We start from the raw sequence: 16,043 nt of genomic DNA, 5'->3' as shown, positions 1-16,043 counted from the left end.
GATGATTATGGTCGTAATTTATAATATCTCCAATGCTTACAACAACGAGGGCTAGATATGGAATGGTAATGTTTCATTTCAACACTCTGTTCTTAATTCTTGTGATAGGTTAATCACAAGATTGAGAGGTAATGTGCTTTTAGTCAGGTTTCGATAATGTGTAATTAAACATTCGAATTGAGGGTTTCAGTGGTGTAATTAAACACGTCGACAGATATAACGTATCAGCCAGCTGGTGCGTCATCGATTACGGCTGCGTCAAAACGATTTCTACATAGATAGTAACTGGACCAATTCAGTGGCGTTTTGACCTACGAGCACCCATGGATGATGGGCAGGGGGAGGGTGAAAACCCCTCCTATAGAAATGCTATGTTAGGAAACAGAGGAGTCACAGCAGAACGACGGGGACTAGCGGCTTCCAGTAGCGACCCCCCAGTACTGGGCAATAAATGGCAATCAAGACTGGTGAATCACTGCCTTCCCAACTGAGCCTCCAATTGAGAATAGAAATCCGTTTAATGCCCTTCAGGAAATAGGCGATGAGCAGGAAGGAGATAAACAGGCTAAGCTGAGTAATGAGATTATTCCCATGGATATCATTAAGGATGGCAAACGTAAAAGTAGGAGCCCCAGTAGAGCAATGGAGGGAGAAAGGGGTGAAAGAAAGGAAACTCCAGAAGAATTATCAAGAATCATCACGGAGGAGATTAAGGAAGTGGGTGCAGATGAGGAAAGGATATTGAAGAAATTACTTACTGAATGGACAAAATTGGATGAAAGATTTATCCCGGAGAAAGAGAAACAATTGTATAAAGAAACCTTTCAACGCTATAAGGAGAAGAAAGAAGCACTGGTCGGAACCAGTAGTGATCAAACGGGAAACCAGGGGATCCAAGCTATTGAAGGGGAGGGCCAAGGAAAAGGAGGTCGAAAAAAAGGGAGAAGGACTTTAAATGAGTCAATCCAAGCAGTGGGGGAGACCTTAGTTAATTCTGGAAGGGTGATACCTCTGTCAGAGGTATTCCAACAAATTTCTAAGAAATTTTAATGATTATAACTAGTTGGAATATTAGGGGTTTAAATAGTAAAGGCAAACAGCGCTATCTGAAAGACAGAGTGCAGAAAGATAAACCCAGTATCATGATGCTTCAGGTGACAAAGATGGAAAGTCAACAGTTAGCAGGTATTATTCAACAATTACGAATAGGATATGAGGTTATGGCTTTGGATGCGATTGGAACAGCAAGTGGTTTGGCTATTTTGTGGAATCCGGAAGAGGTAATTTTTGAGCACTGGTGTAGTCTCCCTCGAATCCTTTCTGGATTGTTTCGACCAGTGGGTACAGGTGATCCAGTGCTTATTACCGCCGTATATGGTCCCCATAATTATCGAGAGCGGCCTGATTTCATAAAGAATATTTATAATTTGAGAAGCTTACTCCCAGATATCCCATGGATAGTTGGCGGGGACTATAATATGATTACGGATATAAGCGAGAAGCAAGGTGGTATCAGACGAGAGGACCAGCTTATGGTGTTGTTTAATGACATGATTAGGGACTTGAGGTTAGTCGATATTCCAACCAATAATGGAGTTCACACGTGGAATAACCGCAGAGGAGGTCACAATCAAATTGCTTGCAGACTGGATCGGTTTTTGTTGTCTGAGAGTATTTTGAATCGAGATGTGTTTATTGAGGCGACCATTCTTCCTACGCTTGGCTCAGATCACTGGCCCATTCGTTTAGTTGTTGATATCAACATGGTCAAAGGGAAAAAGCCTTTTCGATTTGAGTCGTTCTGGCTGAGAGATCCGACGTTCATGCAGAAAGTGGACGAGTGGTGGAATCAGATAAATATCAATGCCAGTGGTGGGAAAATGCATACTCTCCAACTGAAATTAAGAGAAATTAAAAGGCGTATCAAAGACTGGAATAGGAAAGAATTTGGGCATATTATTCAAGATAAGCAACAGTTAGAACGCGCAATGGAGGATATCCAGCAAAGGATTATTCTGGAGGGACGAGATGAGGCCTTAAGTAGGGAGGAAGGTCACATCATTAGTCAGTTGGAGGAGAGACGGAAGCAAGAGGAGATATTGTGGCGACAAAAGTCAAGAATTAAATGGCTGCGGGAAGGGGAGAGTAACACCAGATTTTTTCACCAGGCGATGATTCAACATAGACAGAAGAATCGAATATATTCAATCAAGAATGTTGAGGGAAACAGAGTACTTGATCAGAAAGACATTGCAAAAGCGCTAATCGATTACTTCCAAGGAATTTTGACAGAAACTCATCGGAATAGAGGCGAAGCTATCAATTCTATTTGTAGAGAAATACCGCGGTTAGTAACTGAAGAGCAAAATATGGCATTAATGCGGGCTGTGACAATGGATGAATTAGGAGAAGTTGTTTTGGGAATGAGCAAGAATAAGGCTCCAGGCCCTGATGGGTTTACAGTGGAATTCTTCCAGGCTGGTTGGAAGTTTATGGGTAAAGATATACTAGCGGCTGTGGAAGAATCTCGAATGAGACAGCGAATATGGCCAGGAATCAACTCGAATTTTCTGACCTTAATTCCAAAAAGTAAAAGCTCAGAAGAACCACAGGGTTATCGTCCTATAGCCCTTTGCAACGTTATTTACAAGATAATCTCCACTTTGATCGTGAAAAGACTGAAACCTCTTCTTCCTAACTTAATAGCGCCTGAACAGACGGGGTTTGTAGAGGGTAGGCAAATCCTGGATGGAATAGTGGTATCTCAGGAGGTGATTCATTCTCTAAAAATGAATAAACAAAAAGGGATGCTCATGAAGCTGGATCTATCAAAGGCTTATGATAGATTAAACTGGGAATATCTCAGTGCGGTTTTGGACGCCTTTGGTTTTGCAAAAAGATGGATAGCATGGATTTTTAGTATGATTTCTACTCCAAGTTTTTCAATCTTGCTGAATGGAATTCCCACGCCCCAGTTCCATGCCAGTAGGGGAATTAGGCAAGGGGACCCCATCTCTCCGTTTTTGTTCATCTTGGCTATGGAAGGATTAGGTAGGAAAATCAAGAAGGAAGTTCTGGACAGAAGAATCAGAGGTATAAGACTGTGGGGACATAATCTGATTCTCACACATCAACAATTCGTTGATGATTTAATGTTATTTGGCGAAGCATCGTTAAAGGAGGTGAGGAACTTCAAGAGGATCCTTGAAGTCTTCAAGAATGCAGCAGGTATGGAGATTAATAATGATAAATCATGTACTTTCATTTTTAATTCGCATGAATCTATTAAATCCCATTTAACCAGAGTTTTAGGGTTTAAGAGGGGGGAGCTTCCCACGAAGTATTTGGGCATTCAACTGGATGCAAACCCCAATAGGATTAAGAACTGGCAAAGTTTGTTGGAACGAGTTAGAAACAGGCTAGATACTTGGACATTTAGATTGCTGAACTTACCAAGTAGAATTGTCTTATTGAAATCTGTCTTATTATCTATTCCAATTTATCACTTGTCGATTATGCCTGCTCCAAAAGCCGTCTGTAGTAAACTGCGAGAAATCTTTGGTAAATTTTTATGGGGTGGTCCCAAGCAGCAGCGGAAATGGCCGCTGGTATCATGGAAGAAGGTAATTATGCGGAAAGAGGAAGGGGGCCTGGGTGTGCGAGACCCGGAAATTGTCAATAATATCCTTGGAGCAAAACTATGGTGGCGATGGGTTCAGGGAGGAGATGATGTCTGGAAACGAATATGGCAATATAAATATCGAATGCCTCAGTACCCTGTGGAACGATTACATTTACAGGCTACCCCTAGGGGTTCACAGATTTGGGATTTCGCCAATAGAAATAAGGCTTTAGTGCAGGACTATGCCTTTTGGGAAATCCGGGATGGAAATTCCGCCCGGTTTTGGGAAGATAGTTGGCAACAATGGAGTATTTTGAATAGATTACCAAGTTTGCAAGATGTACAAGGAATAGCGCAAAGAAGAGGGATGCATTACGTTAAAGATTATTGGAAACGTGCGCAACAGTTTGATATATGGCGAGAATGGCGAAGACCGGATGAATGGATGGATAACCTGGGACAAGAGGCGCGACAATCTTTTGATCGGATAATAGAAATGCGGAAAATAAAAATTCGCGAAGGTACTGATATCATGCGATGGGGTAAGGCAATGATTGGAATGTTTACGGTAAAGGAAGCATATTATTGGGCTACGAAGGAGGATAGACCGGACGAGCCAGTTGCCTGGAAACATATTTGGGGATGTAAATGGTGGCCTAAGGTTACTTGCTTTGCTTGGCTGGTCTGTAGAGGGAGGATCCTCACCTGGGATAATTTGCAAAAACGAGGCATGATCGGTCCGTCCTGTTGCCATCTATGTAATGAGGCTTTCGAAACCCAGGAGCATTTGCTGAATCATTGTATGTATACTCTCAGCATTTGGGAGGAGATCCGAGTACTTTTCGGAATGACGAGGAGGGATCCTGGTAGTATACGGAATACGCTATTTCACTGGGGCAAAGGCAATTTCCAAAGTCCTGTTGTAAGAAGACTCTGGAATCTCGCACCCGGTTTTCTCATCTGGGCGATCTGGAAAGAAAGGAATCGACGAATCTTTCGGGATACCTATAGGCAAAGGCAGCAGCTTTGGGAGGAGATATGCCGATCTTTGAAAGAAACGGTGTTAGCAGAAGCTTGGGATGAAGAGGATTGGCGTCTGAACCCGGAGGAACAGAGGATCATACTCCAACTAAACTTGGCGTTCCAAATGCTTTATCCCAGTCCTGACCGGCAACTAAAGAAAGAAGTACCAAGCCCTAACCATTACCGAATGCCTGGTGAGCGAAGATTGAAGCTTAATTTCGATGGTGCTTCCAAGGGTAACCCGGGGCAAGCAGGCTTTGGGGGTCTGTTCAGGGATAATAGTGGTCATACAAGATGGATTTTTGCTGAAGATGGCGGAGAGATGACAAACAATGAAGCGGAGCTCTGGGCAGTTTATCATGGCCTCAGAATAGCAGTTCGAAATGGTTATCTGGGGTTAGAGATAGAGGGTGATTCACTCATTACTGTTGACATGTTGAAGAAGTTAAGAAACGGAAAGAGTTGGGTCTCTGTCTCCAAGAGTTGGCGGACAGCTGCGATCCTGCAGGACATTGAACAACTCTTGCGTAGGATTGAATACATTCTGATTACTCATGTGCTACGTAATGGCAACCGGGCAGCCGATCTATTGGCTAATTGGGGGGGTGGAGGGCCGAGTAGGAGAGTGGATTGCAGTTGGGCATCGGTACAAAATGATCCCAGCTGGCATGACTTAGATATAATCATACATCAAGATTACGTTGATGCGGTAGCTTGGCAGAGGAGCTCGGCGCAATGATTTCATTATACCTAGGATATGATGTTACAACGGTTTTGCAGCGGATTCATTACACATCTGGGAAGGATACTCTGCAGGCGGAAGGACAACGCATTTAAGCGGCGATCATACTATACAGCATTTCGATCTTATGTGGTTAATAACCTTAAGGAGGGTAGCATGCCACCCAGGGGGAGATTGAGAATCCCAAGATGCAATTGGGCTAAGGTACCGAGGCGACGTTCACATTACGACGGCGGAGTACTCCTACTACCCTCGCATAATGGCGGTGTTACAGGCAGGGATATTAATGATATAGCCAGATCGTGCTGGGCTTTGATAGCAAGGTGGCAGGATCTTGGGTCCTTTAGTATTGCATGCAATTCCTTTAACCTCCCCCTGCATTACATTAGAGTAAGGAATTTCGCAGCCCAATTCTATAAGCCGAGTGTCTGTAGGCTGATGGAGTATCAGGAGAGGAGTGGAGGTAGGATTACGCATAGTCAAACGGCGAACCCAATGGAGAAAGGCAAGAACCCAGTGGGGGAAACCATGAAGAAGGCTTTCATTGACTTTCAGGGGGATTCGGACGAGGAATTGGATGTGACGAAGAGTTTTGCAGAGGAAGCACCTCGCAGAGGAGGGAGAGGTAAAGTGGGTTTGGGGAAGCCCCTGATGCGGACAGTGGAGAATAGTGAGGACGACAGTCAAGACTGGAGTGATGCTGAACGCGGTCGGAGTGGGGAAATGCGGGGGCGAGGGCCATAGCGAGGGAGAGGGCGCCCAGCTGGCCGAGGTGGTCGCGGCCATCGAAACGCAAACCAGTATGAGGATACAGGGGAGGGAGCAGCCAGTGAGGGACGAGGTCACAAGCGGGGGAAGAAGGATCTACGGAGGCGTCTGCAAGAGGCTGCGTATGTGGTGGATACTCATCCGAATATCCGAAAGATGATAGAACAAATGGAAGACGAAGCTCTGCAGGGGTATTCAGAGCCAGAGATGGATGATTGGGAACAATACTTACCTGATCCTGGACACACCCGCGGTCGAATGTCACTATACAAATAGTCGCTGCATGTGTATTGGGGGATGAAACGTTTATTAGCTAAAGCCATGGAACAGGTGGCTCTCGAGATGGCAGAGCTGATTCAGGGAATTCCCACTACGAAAAAGGAGCTGAAAAACATTCAACTCATTCTCATGATGCAAGAAAAGAAGATGGACAATATTGTGCAGCTGTTGCAGGCGGGAGGTTTGGGGGTCAAGCTGGAGAAGGAGGGGCAAGAGGATCCAAAGCAGTAGCTTATAGTAGCAGCAGTCATATGTTACAGCAGCAGTGCAGCGGCTTTTTTCAGTATGGTTGGTTTTCTATGTTTTGTTTATATATATGCTGATGGGCAAAGACTCTAAATTGTTAGTAAAACTGGATGTTTATATTGCATGGATAGAAAGACTGGTTACATTTTGTTTTTGGATGGCTTTCAAACATTTCAGATGGTAAGCCTGGTTTCCCTTAAGGGCGGGCGATGACCTGTCCATGTTTTGTAATTTTCAAATGGTTTTATAGTAATGGCAAATAGAGTACCGCACTAGCTTACAAAAAAAAACAACGAGGGCTAGATACTAATTTATTTACAACTTAGTCTAGCGGAGGAGTTGCTTGGAATATTATGGAAATTCCGGTCATATTTAGATAAAATCTGCCAACGATTTTTGTAAATCTATGTTATAGTTGTTAAACTTCAAAATTTTAGCTGTTTTAGAAGTTTTTGATGGTGCTGAATCCATTTCCACCATAAAAACACGATTCAAACAGTGTATCTACAAAAAAATTTGAATTTTTTTTGCCTAGATTCTCACCACTTTTGGCCGTCCAGACGATTCCTCTGCAGATAACTCCTTTCATGGCAGATAATTACCCTTCTTTTTCTATCATAATAACCCAACTTTTTACAATGGTTTCCACAGAATGGTAACGCTGGAGGCGTTATGTTCTCGGACATACATTTTGATTTTAGTTTAAACTTCAGAATTGTTAATTGTTCACTTTTTTTTTTTTGGGAGGGGGGGTGCTTGTTAGCCCTTTTGAGACATATAGATTTACCAAGCTAAACGTTTGTTGTTTGTCATAGTTCAGGAATTTCCATTTAATATTGGACAGAAGAACCCATTACATTTGTAATTATAATGAGACGAATGGCTCCATTATTTGTTTTGTTTTACCTTTCTAAATTCAATGTCAAGTACTTCAATAATTATTATTTTTTTGTAATTGCATAATATTTTTCTTTCTCGAATGATTTGTGAAAATTTAGTTTAAACTCATATCGATTAAATTTTAACTGTCATACAGTCGCCAATATAGGCATACTATTCTTGGTTTCATGGCCTACATTTACACCATTTACTTCCGCTTGAAATGTTTAACAATGGTCAACACCACTTACACATACTCATATGGTTTTTATTTCCTTATTGCACAAACTATGTCCATCGAAGATACGGTCTTATCATCATTAACTTATAATGATTTTATTGTTTCTTCTATTCTAATAGAAAATATTTTACTCCCTTGTGGAGAGTTCTTCTTGGACTAAATACTAACACAAGGTTATTCCACATATATATATTACATGATTCATTAATTTCAATTAGAGGGAATCATCAGGTTAATTGCTTATCTTTATTAAAACATAGAATGCTAGTTGATATACTGAAAGAGTCTTAACCAAACTCATATATGATATTAACTTGGTTTTTCCATGTTTCCTTACCCTTCTTTGTTGTTATTATCATTTACCATGCTAGATTTCTAGGGTTCAAGTTTATACTTATTTTCGACAAAGAAACAATATGTCAATACTTTAATATTTTAATTTTACTTTGGTATGTTTTTCATCTATTTTTAGTTATATAACCATTATGAATTAATAATATTATTATTAGATCCTTAAACATTTCTAGCTCATTCTAACATAATACCGTTATTGGTTCTTCGAAGCATTATATATATATAGTCTAGTTAGCTTTGTATAATTATAAATATTATATGTATACTAGACTAATAACTCTAAGCATGAATTATTCACCCATATAGTCTTATCTCAAGGATTTTATGAGTCTAGTATTAATAATTCTTTATAAAATTTAGATTAAGTAGAGTCATGATAGCATAATAAAATTTTAAAATACATATATTCAATTCAGATATAAATAGAAAATCTTAGCAAAGAAATATATTCATTTTTGAACTGATCTGAATTGTATCATTATATTGTTTGTTATCCTTCTCGATGTATTTGGAGTGGAAAAAGTGGAGGAATCAGCTCACAAGACAATTTTTCCGTGACCCAATTTGGCGAAACGAAGTCTGAAACCTTTCAAGAGCATTTTGAGTCATCAAACAATGTTTTTTGGGGCAAAAGGCAAAGCTTTGTTTCTTTAGAGTGGGACCTTTTCATGCTATTCTACACACAAATACTTTTCCAACGACCCTAGAAACACGTGAATCAAAGTCTATATGCAAAAGTTATGCCACTAAGAAGTTGACCTTCCTGTTTTCACACCTACTTAACCACTTGTAGGCTATCGGGTTGTGTTATAATCAGGCCACTAGGAGGAAGAGACATTCCCTTCTTTCCAGAGCATTTTGTTCCATAACTAAGAAAAGATAGCTAGGAGAGATAGGAGGTAGAGCACACTGAGAGGATTTGTGCACTGTAGCAGGCCATACACATTATTTCTTTGTACATCAACTATATTTTCAAATAGAGAAAGAGAGTGAAGCAACCTCACCTTCTAGCCAAAGGATTTCTCAAAGAGCATATCTTGTGCCTTATGTGTGTGTAGGCTTATTTTGTCATTCTCTACTTTTTTGCATAATTTTCGTTTGCATGCACTAATTACTACTAAATCCACAAATCTTAAAGTTTAATAAACTATAATAGTGTATAATTTTCAGAGTTTTAATATAATAATATTAGATCTGTTGTGATGAATTGTCAAGTGGAATATCCATGGTAGTTTACTGATCATGAACTTAAATATACATTGAAGCATACATGATATTGTACTCTTATAAAATATTGTAAATTACATTAATATTACCAATCATCAATCACCACACTACTATTAGTAATTAACATATATATATATATATATATATATATATATATATATAATTCTTATTAATATCAAATAATCTCACCAAAAAGTATCGCTTGGGAATATTCGGGGGAGAGAGCATGTTCCTCTCAACCGACGAATTTCCACCAAAGGTTAGACCTTCTTGCTTTTAGGAATCAGCAACCATCTTGTGTTCCTTAATGGTTTTCTGATCGATCTTCCTATTATATTTTTTCCTTAGTAGCATGCTCCTTTAAGGGTGTACATCCCTTAGTTACCTAGGATTTTTATTTAAAAAAATAAAATAAAAAACAACAACAACCAAATAAAATCTTTAAAACATACCCTTTTCTCCAGTTTTTCTTTTTCATCCAACTTAGCATTTCTCTCCAACTAAGTATTTAGATTAATCATAGCAAGACATCTTTAATACCCAATTACTTTTTTCCGGATTATATCCAAACAACTCATCTATTAATTTAATAAAATCAACTTAATTGCATAATCATGTAGTTTTAATCTTAGTTTCTATAGTCATACAATTCAATAATGCAACAAGATTACTTATATCCTCAAAAATAAAAACACAAAAACATCACGCTCCTTATTTAAATATATAACTTTTTAAGAAAAATATGTATTCATAATTATAATACATTTTACTCATAAATAATTACTTTTCACACATTCATCTAAAGTCACAATTCACCTAAACAACAAAATACAAAAGTAATACACTTACATTTATATGAGATGATTGTCTATAAAAGTATTTACTTATTTTGTGTTACTTTTGCTATTTAACTTATTGAACAAAAGGAGATTGTCTATAAAAGTATTTACTTATTTTGTGTTACTTTTGCTATTTAACTTATTGAACAAAAGGAGAAAAAATTCAAAAATTCTCCATGACTATTATATTAATTTGACTACCACATGTATATATACTTTATCCTTCTCATTTAAATATATAATTTTTAAGAAAAAATATATATTTTTTTTTCCACGAGATTTAATATATATATATATATATATATATATATATATATATTATTTAAAGTCCTAATTTAACTAAACAACAAAATATAAAAATAGTGCACTTAAATCTATGTTGAGATGATCACCTATAAATATATTTACTTATGCTATGTGACACATTGAACAAAGGGAGCAAAGTTTCTCCTTAGCCATTACCGTGTAAAGACGGACATTTTACACCACATGTTAGGAATCCCAATGAAGACCCAACTAATCAATACAATGTTCAATCTGATAAGGAGACATTGTGTTACAAGTCCACCTTGTGGACCCATTGGGTGTGGTTGGCAATCTCTCTATAATGTTTTCCTTGTGTATTAAGCATTACATTCCAATTCGAAAGTGCACACCAGCATTATCTAATTCGAAAGTGCTTTGAACATTCTCACATGGCCTTGCTCAGAATCTCTTTGAACTGTCATTAATGTAGACATAATTATGTTTCCTCATAGCATTTATACCATCCTTCACTCGCTTAGTGGGGAGGGATTTTGTCGAATATGATCTCCTTGGTTCTGCCATGAAAATAAACTTATGAATTCAATAAAGGTTAGAGTGAATTATCTTCCATCCATAAAGCATTCAGATCGTTTCCAGAAATAACAGAGATGGTATTCGAGATCACGAATCCAATCCAAAAGCGAATGATCGCGCCTTCATGATAATGCTGACAACTTACCTGAATGTGTGGTTATGGTACGTCATTTGTCATGTGCATTATTGCCCGGTAGAGTTGACCTTCTGTAAAAGTGTAAAAGTGCTGTGTTTTTTGATACTTTTCTGTTGATACCTTTCATTTTAGATCTATCGTGATAGATGGTTTTATCTTGTCTACTCAATAGGTGTATTATGTGTTGTTTTCTAGTCAATATACTGTCTGATTATGCTGTCGGATTATTGGTGGAAGCTTTTTGTATAATCTGTTGTATTTGCTCCTTGTGGAGGACGGTCTTCCTATATATCCAGATCTTTATATTCTCTTAATATAAATCCATAATGATTTTCTCTCTGAAAAAAGAAGATTTTAGAATATTTTAAAAATCTGATATGTTAGAATAAAATTATATATTTAACTTCAATTTTATTTATTAGATTGATGGGAATTCACATTGGAAGAGCACATTTCAGTAAGAGAGTTGAGTTGTTTTTATAGGGAATTTTTGTTGCATGTAAATTAATCTCAGATTTTGAAATATTTTAGAAAACTGATACATTAAAACTATACTTTTATTAGATTTCCAAAATATTGAAGAGGTTTTACATTCCATTCTCACAATGTATATATCCAAATAGTTCGGTAAAATCTAAATTATCTGGGCAGAACCATCACAGTTTCTTGCTTTATTGAAATACTCATGGTTTCTAACAGATTCACTGTTCCTTCCAGTAATTAAACATTTCACAGAAAAACTTTCTGGAACTCCTCCACTGTTATAGAATTTTCGGATGGTGGAGAAATTAAATTTTACCGTTGTTATTGATTACGACACTTATAGACATCATTGAATGAGGCCTGCTGCAAAATAGACAGACAGTCAGACTGGAGACAAGAAAAAGACCCCAAAACCAATAGAATTACCCCACCCAAAAAACTTCTGGACTGTCTCTATAGAGATAAGGAATATAACTTTTACTGGAAGTGCTTTGATGTGAACAGCCATGGCCCAATAATTATCTTCATTCGATCGTAGTTTTTGTTAGCATGGCATGCACATCATAACACTCATATTGATATTGATATAGATAAGTAGTGGAAAGTTGGGTGGAAAGATTTTAAAGAGGTATATTTTATAGTTGAGTTTAGAAGATGTGTAATTTTTATATTCAAATTTAATTTAGTAAATTTTAATTATGTTATTTTAAAGTTTTAATATAATTTTAGTAAAAAGAAATGTATAATTTTATATTTTTAAAAATATTTAAATATGAAATTGAATATTCATGTTAATTGTTAGATGATTTAAAAATACAATTTTATCATAGGTTATAAAATTAAAATAAAATAATTATTAATTTAAGATATTAAATTAATAATTATTATTATAGAATGTTTAATTATTTAAAATTAGTATATTGTTGTAACTAGATATGGTTCTTCAAATGTGTCGTATATTATGCTCTATTTTAGGAGATTTGTTAGTTAGTTGGTTTGAATAGCATTTATTGTAAATGGACACTTGTTATTTAATAGGTGATCTATAATTACAAATAGTTAGGACATCGAACATCGAACTTATAAATAGCTCATAGCAAGAGTGTTTGGATATTCGGATGTAAACTCTTGCAAAATCAATTATGTAATTATCTTTTTTCTGATTAATAAAATTACGTGTCTCAGAACACTTCTGCCATTATTAATTAATTTATATATGTTATATATGGTTTAAGAAAATATTATGTATATATTATATAAAATAATTAAAAAAAATAAATTCCTATTATTTTATATTTTAACTATTTTTAAATATATTTTTTTGGATGTTGTTTAAAATACAGTAAGAGTTATTAGAAATACATGTTTAATTTGTATCGTCTACTTAATGATTTTCAAAACATTTAACTGATCTATGTATTCAAAAATATATATAATTTTTTAATGCATCAATTAGTTAAATGTTTTAAAAAGAATTTAACATTATATATATATATATATATATATATATATATATATATATATATATATAGATATATATAAACTAAGTGTCTATAAAGATCAATCTCTTGACCTGCGAACCTTTTCTTAACAGTTTGTAACAGGTTTGCACTTCAAAGTATTTGATTCCTCTCAGATTTGTAATTAAGTATCTTGACTTGCAAGTATTTTTTAACCTTTTACTCTGGAATTAAATTTTTTTAACCCTTTGCTATCTAAAAAAATATTTGAATTTCAAAGTATTTGATTCTTTTGAAATTCCTAATTAAAATAGATCTATAATAATCTGCAAGACAATTATAATGTATTTAATGGCACTAGATTTAATTAGATTGTGAATTTTTTGAATAGTATCACAGTGAAACAATTACCTTTAATCTTCTCTGTAGAATTTTTAAAATAATGTAAAATCTGCAATCCGAATGGCGTTACTCAAATTGTAAATATATGTGCATGCCTATTCTTATAGAAGCTATCAGATATGTAATTCATTGCTGGCCCATCCGTCTCCGGTCATGGACATCAACAAAATTCATTCAATCATAACATACATACAAAGCCAAAAGCTTGATTCCAATGTAAAATTCGCCACCCACTAAAACTTGCTTTGATAATTTGCCGGCATTTTGGATCCATCCTGCACCGTAAAGTTATTGCAGTACCCTGAGGAAGCAGTTCTAATTTGAAATGCAAACACTGTGCAGTACGTACTATATTTGGACCTTTCTACTTATAATGCTGGCCGTGTGCGTACTCAAGAACAAACAGATGGCATTACAGAATTCTAGGGAACTGCGCTTTGCCTTTCTCATATATTATAGGTAACGTTTTATGGGTATGTCCAATCAAAATGTTTAGCACAGTCAAATGGATTAGGCTGCCCCTATATTTGGGGACACACATACATTTCAGCACAGTCCAATCGATTAGACTTCACATACGCTATGTACGAACAACATTTTCTGCACAGTTCAATTGATTAGACTTCCCATGTTTATATACAGACAAACTTTTCAGAAGAGTCCAATATAGTCCAATCGATTGGACTCCAGGGAATTCACTAGAAAGATTGATCGTATTATATATATATATATATTCAATAGGATGTTTTCCAAAAAGTGATCCTTTTGTGGTCCCAGATGTTCACTCTGTCTGGAACTAATCTCACACATCTTTATTCACCTTCCTTTTTCTAGATGTGTATGGAACAAAATTCAGAAAAGTATGGGAGAAAGCTACCAATGGGATGGTCCCTTTGTGGGTTCTTTCTAAAGGCTTGATTTGATAAAACACTAAGGATACATTACAAGATCTCCCCTAGTAGTCTGTTGGGGCATGTGACTAGAAAAAAACACAGTGTCTTTTAGGACCAAGGACAATTATATGTTTGTGTGGTATGCAACAGTGTAGCCTTGCAACACTCCATGACTAGGAACTCTGCCTGTCAAAACAGCTATTTCCATGTAGCACCTCAAATCTCCAAGGACAGATCTTGGGCATTCTTCGGGCATTCTTCCATGGTGTTGCTTAGCACACTCCCTCTATAGGAGAAGCAAGGCAGACTTTATCTCTTTGATTCACACTTATACTCATTTTCCTGCAGGGTAGCAATGAATAATTACAAACTTCATTTGCAAGTGGTTGAATACGTTGATATTACAAGTCTGATTATATATGGAAATTCTATCAATGTCATGAATAATTACAAACTTCATTTACAAGTGGTTGAATACCTTGATATCACAAGTCTGAATATGTATGGAAATTCTATCAATGTGGTGAAATGGACAAATGGGAAATCAACGTTGAAAAACCACATTCTTCCTCTCTACCACACATATCAAATAAATTTACTTGCATATTTTTCTCTAATGTCTATAGAGAAGACAACCAACAAGTTAATGTACTTACAACCAAGAAATTGATGTGCTTTCAAAAAACACATTCTCCTTCTCTACCACACATATCAAATAAATTTATTTACCTAACTTTCTCTAATGTCTAGAAAGAAGACAACCAACAAATTGTCTCTAATGTCTACGGAGAAGACAACCAACAAGTTAATGCACTTACAACCAAGAAATTGATGTGCTTTCAAAAAATTACATTCTTCTTCTCTACCACACATATCAAATAAATTTACTTACCTAACATTCTCCAATGTCTAGAGAGAATACAACCAACAAGTTGTCTCTAATGTCTATAGAGAAGACAACCAACAAGTTAATGCACTTTCAACCAAGAAATGATGTTCTTTCAAAAAAACACATTCTTCTTCTCTACCACACACATCAAATAAATTTACTTACCTAACTTTCTATAATGTCTAAAGAGAAGACAACCAACAAATTGATGCACTTACAACCAAGAAAACGATTTGCTTTCAAAAAAAAGTTTGGCACAAGGCCAATGGGAAGTCCAAGAAAGAAAAAAGGGCATGCTGATTTTTTTCTATTTACACCCCTCTGAATAACTAGCCACATGCTATTGGACCAAGATATCAAGATCAAATCTTATTATTCATTTTTTTGGGCAGCAACTATGTGATATTTATTTTGTTATTATAAGAAAATTTTGAAGGACAAATATTTTCAGCCAACTTTAAGGTTCATTTTCGATCTACCCTCTACTACAGTAACAGGGTATATCATTATACATACGTGGATATGAAGCATATAGCTAACATTAGAGAATTCTAAACAAATTTTCTAAAATCTGGTTTTGTTATATGAACTGGGTAGGAAACATTCACAGAGTTTTTATGATTGTAGATTAAAATTTGATTGGTGATAGTTTGATGGTAGATAGTGATGGATAAATTCAATGAGATCTATAAGTAATCATAATGCTTATGCATCTACCCA

At 36.2% G+C, this 16,043-nt stretch overlaps 1 protein-coding gene across 1 annotated transcript; it reads left to right on the top strand.

The window, feature by feature from the left end:
• Positions 1–323: 323 nt before the first annotated feature.
• LOC149230164 (uncharacterized) lies at positions 324–5,384 on the top strand. Its single transcript, XM_089381216.1, has 3 exons — positions 324–437; positions 532–1,020; positions 1,155–5,384. Exons 1-3 carry the CDS (start codon positions 324–326, stop codon positions 5,382–5,384), a joined length of 4,833 nt encoding a protein of 1,610 aa, XP_089237342.1.
• Positions 5,385–16,043: the final 10,659 nt, after the last annotated feature.

This window comes from Pinus tabuliformis, chromosome J, assembly GCF_031772625.1.
Source record: "Pinus tabuliformis cultivar Carrire ecotype Pingquan chromosome J, CPIR1, whole genome shotgun sequence".
Classification (NCBI taxonomy): Eukaryota; Viridiplantae; Streptophyta; class Pinopsida; order Pinales; family Pinaceae; genus Pinus; species Pinus tabuliformis.
The sequence above is the reverse complement of the archived record's forward strand: the minus strand, read 5'-3'. Positions and strand labels throughout refer to the sequence as shown.